Source organism: Pungitius pungitius, chromosome 14, assembly GCF_949316345.1.
Source record: "Pungitius pungitius chromosome 14, fPunPun2.1, whole genome shotgun sequence".
NCBI classification, from domain to species: domain Eukaryota; kingdom Metazoa; phylum Chordata; class Actinopteri; order Perciformes; family Gasterosteidae; genus Pungitius; species Pungitius pungitius.
The window spans coordinates 17,791,788-17,807,513 of NC_084913.1; the positions used below are offsets into that span (position 1 = coordinate 17,791,788).

The following is a 15,726-nucleotide window of genomic DNA, read 5'->3' on the forward strand; positions in this document are numbered from 1 at the left end:
TGAGAGAAAAGTACACTGCAAGATCACAACTCTTTGCTGTCCTGGCTCCCAGATGGTGGAATGAGCTCTCTGATGACATCAGGACTGCAGAGAGCCTCTAAATCTTCCGCCGAAAACTCAAGACACACCTCTTTAGACTCTACCTTGACTAAAACAGTAGCAAACCGTAGCACTAACAAATAGTAGCACTTAAATTGTACTTATAATGGCACTTTTCTATAACATGTTTTGATACTGCTTATTTGATGAAATTTTTTCTTTCTTTTTACTTGTTCTTCTGAGTTTGTATCTCTATGTGGAAATGCACTTATTGTAAGTTGCTTTGGATAAAAGCATCAGCTAAATGACATGACATGTAATGGTTGTTATAGACTAAAGATATAACACACTTACATATGTAAAAGTGTTTTCTAATATTTTACTCTGTGCATGCAATCTAAGATCTGTGCCGAGTTTTGTAAAAAGTATGGAGGACTGACGTCATCTCTGTTGTGATCTTCAGTCATGCGCCAGGTGCAGGTCGGACCTGTTGCAGGTATAATTTGTGGCCTCAAAAGCTTTGGATAGGATTTTTACCTTGCTTCTATGGAAGAAATCCCAGAATCTCTGCATATTCTATAACACAGAGAGGACAATAAAAGGGGGCAACTCAGCCGAGATTGGCACTGACTTGGAGTCAAGTCCAGTCTTTGTACTCTCTCTGGGATCTTTGACTTTTACCAGTTTTTGTGCGACATATTTAATTCATTGGGAGATCTCAATAGTCTACGTTCAGTAGTAGGTGTCCCTGTTAGAGTGAAGTGGTCCAGCACTAAGTACACTGTGCATGGACATTTTTGTCTGTGACGTCCATGTTTCTACTGGATTTTCTACTTATAAGTGTGGCTCTATCAGCTTTGCCTTCTGAAAGATTTATAAAATGAAAACGTCCACAACAGTCTTAGCTACCCTTCTCCATTTGTCTGTCCTCCATTAGTTGGTTCACATGAGCGCAGTGTAGCAGACTTAGGCCCGCCCCAAAATGCTCTCATTGGTTTAGACGCATGATGACAACCCTGCCAAGTTAATACCATTCAGCCCCCCCCCCTTAGACCTATGGTTTGAGCAACTGACTTTCAAATAATAACAAAATAAAAATTGACTGCATTTAGTAACTCATTTATTAAAGGGATAACAACGTGTTAACTGGCCCAGCCCTAAGATATATATATATATATAAATAAAAACCAGATATGACAGTTAAAGTCTCAATGACCTCAATGAGTAAAAGCAATCTGTAGAATACTTATAAACAACTTTACATTGTAAAAAGAGCGGACACATGTAGTTGCAAAAAAAATTTGCCATTGGTTTACTTTGATTGTGTAGAATATAAACTGACACAATAATGCATTGGGTTGGATGGAGTTTTCCTAAAAAATTCAAAAGGTTGCTTTGTGTTCTGCGAAATTTAAGAGTTAATGTTTTTGTATTCAGTTCCTGATCGACTGTTTGACTTTAATAATATGTTGTTTCTCTCTTATGAGTTTATGCTAAAATAAAGATAAATATTTTTTCAATTACACACCAACTATACACAGCTGCTCATCATTTCTTATCGGTGCACCATAATGGATTGTACCCATTATTTACAGAAATTACTCCAAATTACTTTGGATGTAATTATGTAACAAATTGGTGTTAGAAAAATGGGGTTCTGCAGCATTGAAGATGAGGTTCACTCTTAAGGTTATATGACCCTTGGGGGTGCACCTAATGGACAGACGGTGTTGAACAGCTTCATCTAGATTATTAAAACTTGAAATTTGTTGAGAAGACCCAAGTAGCACTCAGCCCCAACTAAGTTATTATGCTATGTTGTTGTAATGGTGTTGGTATGGTTTTAATTTTTGATGGCAAACAAGAGAATAGTACCATAAAGCTTTAGAATAAAGTTGTAGATTAAAAAAAAGTTAAGATTTGTCTAATAAATTAAATGGATCACTAACCATTGCATTAAACTGTTTATTTTAGTTACTGTTGAATTACGGGAAGTTTAACCAATCGAGTAAACATATCCTTCCTTTATGGTTTTTAAAAAAGAATGTGGAGGGCAGTGCAGGTGCATATTAAAAACATTTCCTTCAAGAACAACAACAAAACAACATCAACATACCATCAACATTAAAGCAAAATGAAACTTGAGTGTTAACTTACTGGAGTTACAGTTTATCCTGATACAGTCTAGATGGGGAAGAATAAATGACAGATGAAATTGCATCCTTCAAGGTTACTGCTGCAGACATCCAAAAACAAAAAGTCCACCCTTCCGGGGACGTACACATGCAGAAAGGCAGCCATTTTATTAATTTAGTCTTTAGTCCACTTCATGCTAAATTACCATGAAATAAATTATATACTGTAAAGATTTTCAAAAACACCATTTAATAGGAGATATGATAATGCATGAATTCATCATAGTAATGTGCTAGTTGTACAAAGCTGCTTTTCTAGAGCTCTTTTGTTACCCATAATACCAGTTTAAATTTACAGTAAAATGGCCACTTGTAATACCAGCTACATGACTTGTCCAACCCAACACTGACTGTTCATCAGGTTTTAAAAACAGAAACATCCAAATTTTCCGCACTAAGAAGATGGTAAAATCCATCTGTTTATGTGATAATTTGTCACTTTAATATGATACAATGTTGATTTTGTAAGACAATGGTGCAATAGACAGACCCCTTGAGGCCAGAATAACTACTGTATGCAGTGGTGAAGACAGTGAGGGTTGATCACCATGTGGCTGGTGGTTTCATGTGTCGTCAACCGCAACAGAAAAGTGGGAGCAAACAGCCACGATCCAATCAGCACCAGCACCATGCAGAGGCACAGTTACCCCAACCATCAGATCAGGAGAACTACAGTATGCTACGTGTGTTTCTAAGATACATCAGAGGGTAGATCTACCAAAAAACTGTGCAACTGTAGTCATTCATAAAATCTAAGCAATCATATGAGTTCTGAACAATTAAGATTTGCACAACAAATGTTGACTAAAATCTGGGGTTTGACTTACATGAATTCATGTGAATAAGCTATGTAAATGTGGCTTGGAAATGCCAGCCAACCTCTGTTAATATTGCCAATACTCGAAAACTTACTATTCTTTTATAAGACTTTTCATATGTTATTCATAACTTATAAATTACAGATAAGTTTCACATCCTTTATTATAAAGTATGTTGGGAAGTATTTGGGGTTGCAGCCAGCTGTAGGTTTAGCTGGGCTCTGTTCTCGGGCTGTTCGCCTGACGGGCCGCAGGCTTAAGGCCTTTGAAGGGGTGAATACCATCTTTTGACAAAGCATGATGAATAATGAAGTTGAGATATAAACATAAAGACAAAACACAGAAAAGCTTAGACCTCCAGAAAAGACACCATCATTTGCAAAGAAAAAAACCCGGAAGAAGAGGAAGATGTTAAAGAAATGACTTGATCTGAGACAGAAAACTGGGTTATTGAGAAAGACAAGGTTTTTCTAGTGTCCTGTTGAATGATGGACTGAAAATCAGTGAGCATACTCAGTGGTGGTTTGTTTCTTTCAACATTATCTTTATGTACTTATTGTGCTGTTACTGTATCAATGGTTGAGTTAAACAGAAAAGCAGTTAAACAGAATACAGATATTATGTTTTCTTCTTTTTCAAAGAAGTTTACCATTTAAATCATATAAGTTATATGTGTAGCCTAACATTTTATCTTGTAATGAGTTTTTAGTAAACAGGCCGTGGTAGGCATAAAACAGCATGAATACCCATGCAAAACAATTTTCTAAAGCCTGGAAAGACCTTTAAGGTGTCATAGAAATGAGTAACTGAAAGAATATGCAAACAGAGAGAGGTAAAAGTAGAGGAGAGGTCACCACTCAACAGTGAACTCTCAGGGTGATGGTGGAAGTGTGGAGGCTGATGGGTGGGGGTGGGAGTGGCCATACGATACCTAGGTTGACCGTGAGTTTGACGCGACCGCCATCCAACTCCAGCCTGAGTGTATCGGCTGATTCTCGCGAAGTGGTGGCCATGAGTAGGCCATATGCCCGCTGGGAGCGAAAACGCAGGGAGACGTCCTCAGCCTCAGTGTGCATGATGGTTGGCATCACCACCTTCATGTACATGCTGCCATCATAAGAGAGGATGGAAGCCTCTGTGTGAGAGAGTCAGGCACATAGAGAGAGGTTAGGAATATCATCAGCTGGAACACTCTGCAAATGATGCCAAAGGCTGCACATTTTAGTCAGCCATTCAAGATCATGCTCAAAAATATCTTCAATCCAGAAGCAGACAGCAACTACCATCCTCAAAGACTACAGTCCTGTCGCATCAAGAACAGTAATCACAAAACTCCTGGGTTTGTCTTTCTCTGACATAGAGATTAGCTACTAAACAGGATATAGAGACAAATATTCACTTTCACATTCACACACCAATGGAGAATTTTAAAGTCACCTATTAAGGCAAAAACTTTTTCTGTCATGTCCCCCATTTGAGGATATAGACGTAGTGAGACACCCTCAGTCGCACCCAACCAACCCTCCCCCAAACAATAACTATTAAATGAAAATAGGTTTTACCTCTTTAGTTTTGAATGAATTGCATTATAATATGAAAGTATTTTTATTTCTAAAATAAATCTACAAGACTTTTCAACTTTTTTTTCATAGTTTTAGTATATTTGATGAACATGTAAATTTATTATTAAAATTGAAATTGGAAACAGTGCAGTTTTTCAAAATAGTGTTTCAAATAAGCATCATGCAAGAAGTGCAAACAACACATATAGTTGCTTGAAAGGCATCTCGTATCCGGTCACATTTCGCAGAATCCTCTGGGAAGTACTTCTGAAAGTGCTGAAATACGAGCCTTTATACATGGAATTATTGTATTTACCCAGCTCATTGTTGAGAAGGACTGCATTCAAGTTTTCAAAAGAGTCCAGACTCCCCTCTGCAAGCAATTTCTCTCACATCTTCAGTTTTTTGGTAAAAGATGCTATTTTGTCTGTGAGCTGTGGAAGATAAGTGTTGGTGCCTTGAAACATTAAATTCCGTCCATTGAGCTTCTAAAACATACCACTGCGATAAGCAAGCTTCTGTAAGAAGTTTTTATAATGAAATTTGTGGGCGAGGTAATACCCTTCCCGAGTCAAGAACACTCTGACCTTATCCCTCAGCTAGAAAATCTTGAACAGCACCTTCCCTTGTAAAAGACATCTCGACTCACTGTGCTAAAACAGAGCTGTGTACTCTGTCATCCCTTTTCTTCACATATCAACGATAAAATCCTAGATATAACATAATTGACACCTGTCAACACAGAGTTCAATTCGGCCCTTAGCTCTTTGAAAGCAAATGCCCCTCGTGCACTCCCAACATTTTACATATAAGGTGACGAAATCCCAATCACTTTTTTTTACTTGTGTGTTTCCATGCTGTAAATGTCTGTGTCAATTTCAATTGCACATTAAATAGATGACTGTGATTGGTCATAGAGATGCCCGGGACTGATGTCAAATTGACAAGGTGTCAGATTATGCATGGTGTAACATGCACCAAACAAATTTGCATGGATGCTGTCAGATTAACTCTTGACATTAAATATTTCTTTGCTGTATGTGCGTGTGTTAGTATGTATGTTTGTACGTAATTATTAGCATGGGAGATGGTCGCAATAAAGTGTGTCCAAAGGATTTATACACTATAAGCTGACTGACCTCTCAACTTTTAAACCACCAAGACCTTAATGTATTTTGTTTGGCTTCTATGAAGTTACTGCTTCTTTGACCAGTTCACATTTATTGTATTAGTTGTATTTAGCTTTGTGAAATAGCAGAACGATGGTGTCCTTAAACAGAAATAAATCCAAAACTTGCTGTTTCTGCGTGTACACGCTTGTGAAACGCTGGCTATCCTAAAGTCACCTGTCATTTTCACAGTTTGGAGCTTGTTCAGCTCCATGTTGTTCTGACCACACTAAATGACCAGGTGTTTAACCTCCTGTCTGTGGACAGACCCTTCGGCATCCCTGATGAGGCCTTTGACCATTGTGTCCTCAGCGAACTTCAGGAGTTTGACATTTGGGTCCTTTGAGGTGCAGTCATTGATGTAGCTAGGGATGTGCAGTTGGTATGGCAAAAATCACTGGGGGCGACCACCTAATAGTCCTTGACAGAGGGTTCAGGAGGGGCCGTGTGATTATCTTCAGGTGGGTCATCACCAGCCTCTCAAAGGATTTCTTGACCACAGGCATCAGGATAGGGACAGGCATGTAGTCATTTGATTCTGCGATGGCGTATTTCTTGGGGACTGGGAGGATGGTGGAGCATTTGAAGCAGGAGGGGACTTTACACAGTTTCAGTGATCCGTTGAAGACCACCGTTAAGATGGGAGCCAGCTGGGCAGCATGGACTTTCAGGCAGGAAGGTGACATCCCAATGTGATTCAGATACATAGTTATTGTAGTTGATACGGTTGGGGACAAGAAGGCTGAGTGTGATGGTTGGACAAAAGACTGAATATCATGGCAAAATAAAAAGGCTGAGCTTTGGCCTCCAGTGCTGCTTCGGGACGAAAACCCCATGCCAGAGGTTGGTCCTCACACCTATGTGCAATTTCTCTCTCTTGGTGAAATGGCCCTAAGATGTACTATACTTTTAGTTCTGGAGTGACTCTCTTTGGTGATAAAGCTGTGACAGATACTGTCATTTCAACCTATCACTTCCACCATGTCATTTCCACCGCTCACTCCACATAATCAGTTCATTCTGTGCACCTGCTAGTCAAATCCACCTCGTTAGCCCAATCAGACTCACCTGTCTACCCTACTCACTTTCTTCAATATTTAAACCACGGTCACTATCTCACTTGATACTAGATCGTTCTCCAGGGCATGACCGACTTTCCCGCATTTTCTCTTGGACTGATTTCCCGTTGCCAAACCAGCCTGACTTGGATAACCTTACATTACCTTACCTTGTTCCGCACTGATTATTTACCCAGACTTCTTTCTCTGACCACGTCTTTTCCCAGTAAGTCTACAACCTCTGTGGTTCGTGTAGAGGGAAAAGAAAGCCCGTATTGAACTACTGCTTTGTCATACTGCTTCTAGGTCCATCCACTGATACAGTACGATCTGGCCAGAACATGGATCCAGAAGACGACACCACATCACAAACACGGTTTGGCGGTGATCAAGGAAGCGATCCTACTTCCAAGGAGGAACGCACAGACCTCTAAAGGCTAGAGACCTGCAGTCTCCCTACCATTAGGTATCGGGATGAAATCCTTGACCCCATAGTCAGACCCTACTCTGTTTGTCAACAAACAAATGTTATTACCGTTGTGCTTTAAAAGTGTTACCTCATTTTACCTTTAATCACATAAGTTTGGTTCGAAGACCTCCAGAAAAAGGAGATAATGTCAGAGGAAATGGAATTTGATTCTGAGGAGGTTGAATCTTCAGTGGATTTTTACCTACGTTCACTGGAGGAACAAGTAAGAGGAGAGCTAGAGGACAGACTGCCACAGTTCCTAGATGTCCTACGAGAACAAATGAATGGAGATATGTTAGAATGCCCTGCTAAAAGAGATCAGCACCAAGCTGCAAGTTGCACATAAATGGAGAAAATGAGGGCCTTCAAAATGATGTGGAGGCTATGATGTTGAAGCTAATTGCAATGGCTAAAACTAATGTAGAGTTTGAATTGGATAGTCAACTGGAAAGTGAGAGGGATCAAACAAAGACAAAACTTTCACAAAATAAAAACACAACAATCTTTCTTTGGCTTATGATTTTTCATACTTTTCTTGACATAAATTCATCACTAAACAATGTCATTTCGACTGGCTTGATTTTGTAAGTAAAAGTGTGTTTTTGTGACATTAAGAATATATTCAACCCGGCAAACACTCGGCCTGACCTGTGTTTTCCGGCATGCCGAGCTCAAGCCGGATCTGGGCCAGTTAATTTTGGCTACCTGGGTAGACTTTGTATGTAAACCTGTCGTGCCAATTGCTGGTGATGGGTTTGGTGTGAACGTACTATTAGTGGTGCTGTTACTGAATTACTCATCACGCCAAAATGGAGTTTTTCTCTACCCCCTTCCACTCTTTATACCATGTCTTTTGAGTTCCACACTGACAGTACAATTAAACATTGTTGTTCCCTTCCGTCCACCAGGTTCTGATATTTCCGACTTTTTTTTTCTTTTTCTACTAGACATTTTGCTATTACGAATATTACGCTATTTTTCTTACTCGTGCATCCTAAAAGATACATCAGACACACCCCTTATTTTTTTAATCATTTTTCATGCGCTTCTCTTTCACTCCCTTGCCTCCGGTCCAAGTTCTCACTTTTGGCTATTTGCATAACTCTGAAAGAGGCAAGTTAACCCTCTCCTGAAGAAACCGAACCTTAATCCTTCCGAAGTTAACAGCTGCAACCTGTTTCCTGCCCTTGCTTTTGAAAACTTTAGAGTGAATCATCTTCTGACTATCCAGGTCAAAGGTCTCATTATACATTATCTTTAGGATTCTATGTGAAACCATTAACGCCAGTGATGTTTTGGACCCTACTTGCCATAAATCGCAGTATAAGAGCAATGAACTATCTCAGATTGTCCAATTCAAAAACCACACATTAATCTCTGAGGTTTAACACCTCCAAATACAACTGTGAACGCAGCATAGCCTCCTGGTGGGATCTTTCCGTGGACAGGCCCATAATTGAACGCAAGACAATAAGTTCCTACTATTATGAAAGAACTCTAAGGAGTGTTGCCAATATCAAAAGGAATTAGTGCAAAGGTATAAAGAACATCATCCAGAGGTCAGCATCACCTCTGGATGCAATAGCCACTGCCGGGTAGATAAATTACCCAAAGGCTGGTCAGGCAAAAGGTTGTAAGAAGGCACAGTGATAACCGTAGTCAGTTCCACAAATCTGTTACCCTAATCATTTTTTCTTTACCGGGCTGGCGCACATGTCAGCCAATTGTCTAAGTGAGGCAGTATTTTACGCCCTGCAATTACAGGAGGAAAGGGCGCCAGTAGCGCACCCTCTAAGCACTCGCGTAGAGGGTCCGAATGGAAGACCACCGGGCAGTAAACAAGAAAACTGCCTGTGGTGATGCACCATCTTCACTAGGACAGTCGCTGTAGCTAATTGTGTCTCACAAGTCAGCTTGAGCAAGGGCACTTCGCCAACTGTGACAGCTATAATGTGTCCAGGTAGAATCTCAGCCTGAGCAAAGACACTGCTAGCTATCTGTCAGGCACAAACAAAAGGTCAATTAATACAATGTCAGTGTTGATCTAATAAAACATAGTATCTCATCCAGTTAGCATGGGCAAGAAAACCTGGCCAATTGTGATAGCTGTAATGTCAAATGTACAAAGTACTGATGTTGATCGAGTCAACTAGCACAACACCAAGTTAGCCAGGGCGAGGATCCCTTGGAAGAATCACTCTGCAAACTGTTTACTACTATAATACTTATAATACTTCATAAAATAAATGTACTGAATGCTGCTGTTGATTAAACAGATTAACTGAATGGATTCCAGGTAACGCAGGTTGAGAATATGATGTACAAATCATTATTTTTTGGGGTGAATTATTCCTTTGAATTCCTTTATTATTGGTGGAGTATTATTATTATTCTGTTCCGGTTCTCTAGTGTGTCTGTCATTTTTAATGCCTCTGCTATTGATATTCCTCTGCTATTGAGATTATGTCAGAATAGTTTCAGGGTTATAGAAGAGAGAACATGCCTTTACCTCTCTCACAGGTGCGTGACCAGTATCCAGTGCCAGTGCAGTCACAGATGAATCTATTCCAGCCTTCTTTGCAGACTCCCCGGTTCTTGCATGGGTAGCTCTCACATTGTTTGCCAAGTTGCTTGTTGCACGAGGGTTTGATGCCAGCGCCATTTTGTGCCTCAGCTATCTGACGGATGTCTTTGCTTCGACCATCAATGAAAAGGTCACGTATACACCCCACATAGCCATAGTTGAGCATTGCCGTCCAGAGCTCAGTGGGCAGGATGAGGTTGGTGCGGTCATTGGGAAGCCCCCCCAGATACATGTCGCCCTCCAAGTCGAGAATCTCACTTTCGCCACTAGCTGTGAAAGGGGTCCTTCTGCTGTTTACGGAGATGGTCCCTGTGTTGGGGATTGAGAGAGTCAAGATATACTTCTGTCTAAATAAAACACTCAGTGCCTGTCCTTTTAAGTCACTCTCACTAAAAAGCCAAGTCTAAACAGATCGGTTTCTGAGAAAGGTATGGGGCAACATTGCATAATAGTTTTTAAGCTGGAGGTGGAGATAGTTAGATGAGGTGCACCATATTCTAATGAGCTTGTATGTTACTTTGGGGAGCCAAATATGAAAGCCTTGTTTAATGAAATATTTTCTGATTTAAGCAGCCCAGAAAATGACACGGTTCAACAATTGTAGGAATGGACGCAAATAAAGAAATGGATATGAAGGTGAAGATGACCAGAAAATATGCAATGATGTAATAATGAGTAAACTTACAATATGATGTAAAAAAGGCAGGGAGGCCAATAGAAACAATGGAACACAAATAACTCAGAAACAAGGGGAAGCTCAGGATCTATTTGCGACAACTGGAATTTGTATTGGGACTTGATGTCAGGGAATGCAGCCGCCAACTGAAGATCCAACTGCAGGTGTGGACAGGAACAAGAGGTTGCTGCACTTTAAGGAGAGGTATTGGGCAGATGTAGATCAGCGAGCAGGTGTCAGCCACTGCTGGTGTGAGCTGGAGATATTCCTCATCTACTCCTCAACAAAGAACATATTGCCATTTTAAAAAGAATATTACACTGTAACAGAATAACACTGTATATTTTTATAATTATCTTATGGTCTCTGACCCCTGATTTTGGTGAACGGCTCTGTGTGCCTGAACAAGAATGGTCTTGGGCCTATCCCAAGTGGCGTTGTTGGAGATCTGTTATTTTCCTGCAGTGTCGTAGGCAACTCGTATTGCCACATTACTAACCCATAGCTTTAGCGAACTAATCCATAGCATATATTTTATTATATCTTTATCTTATTTCTGCACTACGTTGTCTGTTGCCCATTATTGTACTTTCTGCCGTCATGCACCAACCGCCAAGTCAAATTTCATCTATGTCTGACATATTATGGCAACAAACATTTCCTGATTCCTGACTACACTATATGTGTTTCAGAATAGTGCAGGGAGTAGTAACGGGCAGGAAACCTGATAAGGTAGGGGTGCCCACAGTTTTTCGGCTTGCAAGATACATTTCATTCGACCACGCCGTGGCAATCTACTGCCCCCTCACCCCCGATCCGTGCATCCTTCCCATACCTGCTTGGGAGACTCTCTGGGATTCGGGTTGGGTCACTCACACTGACTGCCATGGGTTTTTTTAACAAATAAAACAAGTTAATTTTAATTGAACAATCTATTTGGATTATTTTGACAACGGACCTCCAAAGAAGGGGAATGGAAGTCACAAATCCCTTACACTTTACAGGGCTAGGCTGATTACCAGGAGAGGGTCAGAGGCTAGAGCATGGTCAGGATACAGGGACGGAAGACCGGGGTGTTTTTTATGTCCAGAATCAATTCCAAGTGTAGACTTCCACAGCTATGGCTAAGAGTGAAACCAGCTTCTGTACAGTCTCTTTAAACCCAACAAAGAGTTACCTTTCACTCCCCATACAAGCAACCAAGCAAATATACCACCTAACACAGATTATCATTAATTAAATCAGATGAGTAAATTATTGATCAGTTGGTGCTGTCTGTGTTCAATTGTTATCTCAAACGCAGAAGAGGAAAAGAAAAGGCAGGATACAACTAAAGAGAAAAAGTGTAAAGAAAGTGTGAAGTCAAAGGCAGGAAAATAAAAAGAATAAAAAAAACAGACAAGGTGACACAAGTTGATAGTTAATGTACAGAAAAACAAGAAAACTAAGACCATGATGCAAACAACTGACTGTGTTGTCTTCTTTCCACAGTTTTTTGGTGGTTGGTTGGTACTTGAGATGCGTATACACAAGCACTGGGATAGAGATGAGTTTTGAAAATATTTTGTTATCTTTAAATGTATTTTGATATCAAATTAAGGATATGAATTACTCGTTGAGGGTGGTCAACAATCCTCATAAGTTCTCAATAAATTCAATACAAGTACAATGTTCTATTTTTTATACTTTTAGACAAGTACCGAAGTATTTTGAGAAATATTTGTGCTTTTTACAATGTACTTCAAATTTGGGGCTTTTATGTAAAATGATAATGTTACAGTTCTGATTCAAAAGCACAACTGACCTGAGCGTCCATCTCTCTGGATGTCCACGTGATACCAGGCACCATCATTGACCTTTGTCTGGGTGGCCTTTACCTTGATAGTACCTGAGCCCATATCCAACAGAAGGAACAAGCTGCCATCCAGCAATTCAACTGCAAAGAAATCCACCTGGAAAAAACCCAGAGGTTGAGCAATAAATCATGGTCATTTTACGGAAAAAGTCGTAGTTCTGATTTGTGAATATTTGATTTAAAATGAAAACGCAGTATGTGTAATCAATGCACAACACAGTTTAGTTAAACATATTAATAAAGCATATATCATGAAGTCATCAAATATATGTAATTAGAATTGGAATCTGAAAATTATTTATATATAGCATGTAACAACCTCAGTTATAAGCCTGAGGAGAGTTTGTTTTCTGTTGTGTGTGTGTTGCCGAGAAACTGTGTGTCTATGATCGAGTGAGAGTGCACCTCTGCATTTTTTCCACTCTTAATCTTTGATTCTGCTCCAGCAATCTGCTAAAAATTGAATGTCCAATTATTTCGTTATTGTTTTATTTAATTTGACCAGTTATTTTTCGAAAACAAAATTGAAGATTCAAATCCCTGTCTAGATTGGTGGAGCTGAGGTGAAGCAGCTGATGTGAGAATTCCCATCGCAACCAATTTGACATGGTCATCTCAAAGCAATAAATAAATAACAAGTACCCTTGTAAAATGCTTTTGCAGGTTCTCAATCATTCAGGTCAAAGGATGACAGGAAGTATCAAGTCAAATGCAATTAGATTTGCTGTTTTGTGGTAAAAACATTTTGATGTTTGTTGATGATCTGTGCTTCCAAACAAGCCTGTTGGCCTTTACATTTAGAATTAAATTAGCAAATGATATACAGAATCATGGACTGACCTTGGTGTTCTTCTGGCTGCGGGCAACATCTTTCCGCTCCTGAGGTTTGCCATGGGTGAAGAGGATGAGGCCGTTGGGTTCTGTTGTGCGGAAATCGAAAGAAATGGATCCCATCCGCTTGGTGTTCCATTTTGGGAGGCTGATATAGGCCTCGGGAGTTTCGAAGGAAATTGGGTCTAGAGTGGCCACATTCTCGCACTTATAGGATACTTCACCCTGGATTTTCATTTTAGGGTCCACAATGCGTGCCAGGCGGGACAACTCAAGACGGATGTCATTGTTCTTATACACCACCTGTGGTAGAGCAAGGACAGCATTTCAGTCATTCGTCTATCGTGGTATTGTCAAAGATAGATTAATATAAAAACCTGCTTTTCGCTACGTGGTTGGTCTGTCCTAGTTTTATTTAGTATTTCCCTACCTCTTGTGTGTGTGGGTTGACTTCACTTCCTTCCTTGGTGTGTTTTCTCCTCCCTTCTGATTGTCTACATTGTCCCTACCTGTGTCCAAACACCTCCACCTTTCCAGTGTTTTCCTGGGGAGGTGATTGTTTGGGATCCTCCGTAAGACCCTAGTCCTGTTTTTTGTTTGAATCTTTGTGTACTCATGATTACCTTTGAGATTTGTACCCTGTCTTACTTCTGCTGAAAAACCCTTTCAGCTTTGTCATGTTTCTCCTCAAACAAGGAATTCAATATGGACCTCAAAATATCGTGTTTGAATATGTAAGTAATGCATATCTCTAAACATTCACTTTTTGAAAGACAAGCCAGTTTATTAAAACTTAGACACCAGGAATTAAGCTTTAGAGAGTGTGCACCCTTTGTGTGGGAAGCGGTTGACTCGTACATCTTCATTTGATTGGGTTTGTTTTGTGGGTCTGAGAGAGTAATGTGACTAAATGCCAAGCGCTGAAATGATGAACCAATACTCTAGCCTTGTATCTACATAAGTTGACAGGGTGGGATCATTTAAGGTATATAAATGATCAGGGAGTCATATGAACAAGCAGGTTAATTACATCTCAGTCCATGACTTTGGCATTGATACTTCGCTGGTCGGAATGATACCGCCTGAAATACAAATCTAATTTGAAATGGGCACGAGAGTCGTTAACGCTCTCATTAATAACCGTTGGGTATGGACCGGTACCTAAAAGTTGTGATTATGAAAGCATACTGAAGGTAAGTGCATCACGGAAACTCTGACAAAGCGTAACTGTGCACTTATCAATCACTTATTATACCTTCCAACCAGCATTTATATTTGTGGATGTAGTGAGCTTTAAGTATTCCGTTAGCTCCTTTCAGTTTTAAAAGATACAAACCAACTAAAAATACAATTTTGCTTCTGCTTCTGCTCTCTGTTTAGACCAAGAAGCAGAGCTAAAGTCTTTACGTTGATAGAGTGATTATTACTTCTCCAGAAAAGGATTTTGTTCAGGCTTTAGGGCTGAAATATGACAAAAGTCAGAATCTGGATTCTAGGGCTAAGTCCTGCTGTGGTTGGCATTTTAACCACTTTTTTGGTCCTATTGCATCCTTTTGGATATGACTAAACCCATACGGAAAGATCGACAGCTGGCTTAGCCATTCAGAAGCCGAAACAAGTAGAGAGTAAATGATGCTCAAGCCTGTGAAATCAGATCCCCTAACCCGCCTAACGTTATTTAAAAGTGACAAGAAGCCGCGTCAGTCATGCTAGATCGTTCGGCCAAACCATCAGTGGCGCCGTCGACCTGACCATCCACACCCCCAAGAGGAGAAGATCCTGCAACTATAATTGAAGACTTTAGCACTATTTCTGCTGCAAAGGTTAACTGGGGTACCCTTTGCTACAGCGCACTAGTCAATAGATACATTTGCCCACCACTAATGACCCACAAGCCGTCCCATCCAGACCCAAACCTAAAGCTAAGCTAAAGCTGAAGCTGACTTAAAACCTGACGGTCCACTTTTTGACCAGCGCAGCTATGGTAGTCTCTTTACGGAAAGAGGCTGAAAGCACAGCCCAATGGCATTTTAGTTAAGCACTTGACCAAACAAGTCTTTGCATTCCAGGTAGGATGATACTGCCTCAAAAGGACAGACAGATTAGAGAGAAAGTGGAAAATTACAATAATATTATTAGAATCTTAAAATTAAGATTGGACGGGTCCTCGCTACTCCTTGCACGTTGGGGCACTGGCCAGATGGTTAGAAAGGTGGTCGAGGACGCCTGTGGCGTTCGCAAGTCAGTGGTGCTAGTTCATGTTTCCACCAGGCTTGGATTATAATATGGATGTATAGAGGTAAGGATGTCATGACAATTGAGAAATCTGGAGCAGTTTAGATGAAGTATGTCTCGAGTTGAAACCACTGTTCCATTTGTTCTCTTTTCTTCTTTGCCACGATTTAAGTTTTCATTTAGTCTATCATGAACATCGTCAAAGTTGATATTCTTTCTGAGTAGATTGTGATGT

At 40.2% G+C, this 15,726-nt stretch overlaps 1 protein-coding gene across 14 annotated transcripts in view; it reads right to left on the reverse strand.

The window, feature by feature from the left end:
• nrxn3a (neurexin 3a) overlaps positions 1-15,726 on the reverse strand; it is a 122,458-nt gene that overhangs the window by 34,277 nt on the left and 72,455 nt on the right. For 13 of the 14 annotated variants that reach the window (XR_009941578.1, XR_009941577.1, XR_009941576.1 and 10 more), the window contains 5 exons: positions 13,266-13,559; positions 12,375-12,522; positions 9,820-10,203; positions 3,984-4,187; positions 2,197-2,223 (listed from right to left, as the gene is read on the reverse strand). Coding sequence is in view for 4 of the 14 variants with exons in the window: in XM_037486933.2 (XP_037342830.2) it covers positions 2,197-2,223; positions 3,984-4,187; positions 9,820-10,203; positions 12,375-12,522; positions 13,266-13,559 (1,057 nt within the window). In the remaining 10 variants the exon portion in view is untranslated. The remainder of the gene's footprint in view (positions 1-2,196; positions 2,224-3,983; positions 4,188-9,819; positions 10,204-12,374; positions 12,523-13,265; positions 13,560-15,726) is intronic. The other variant, XR_009941575.1, reaches the window with a different exon arrangement.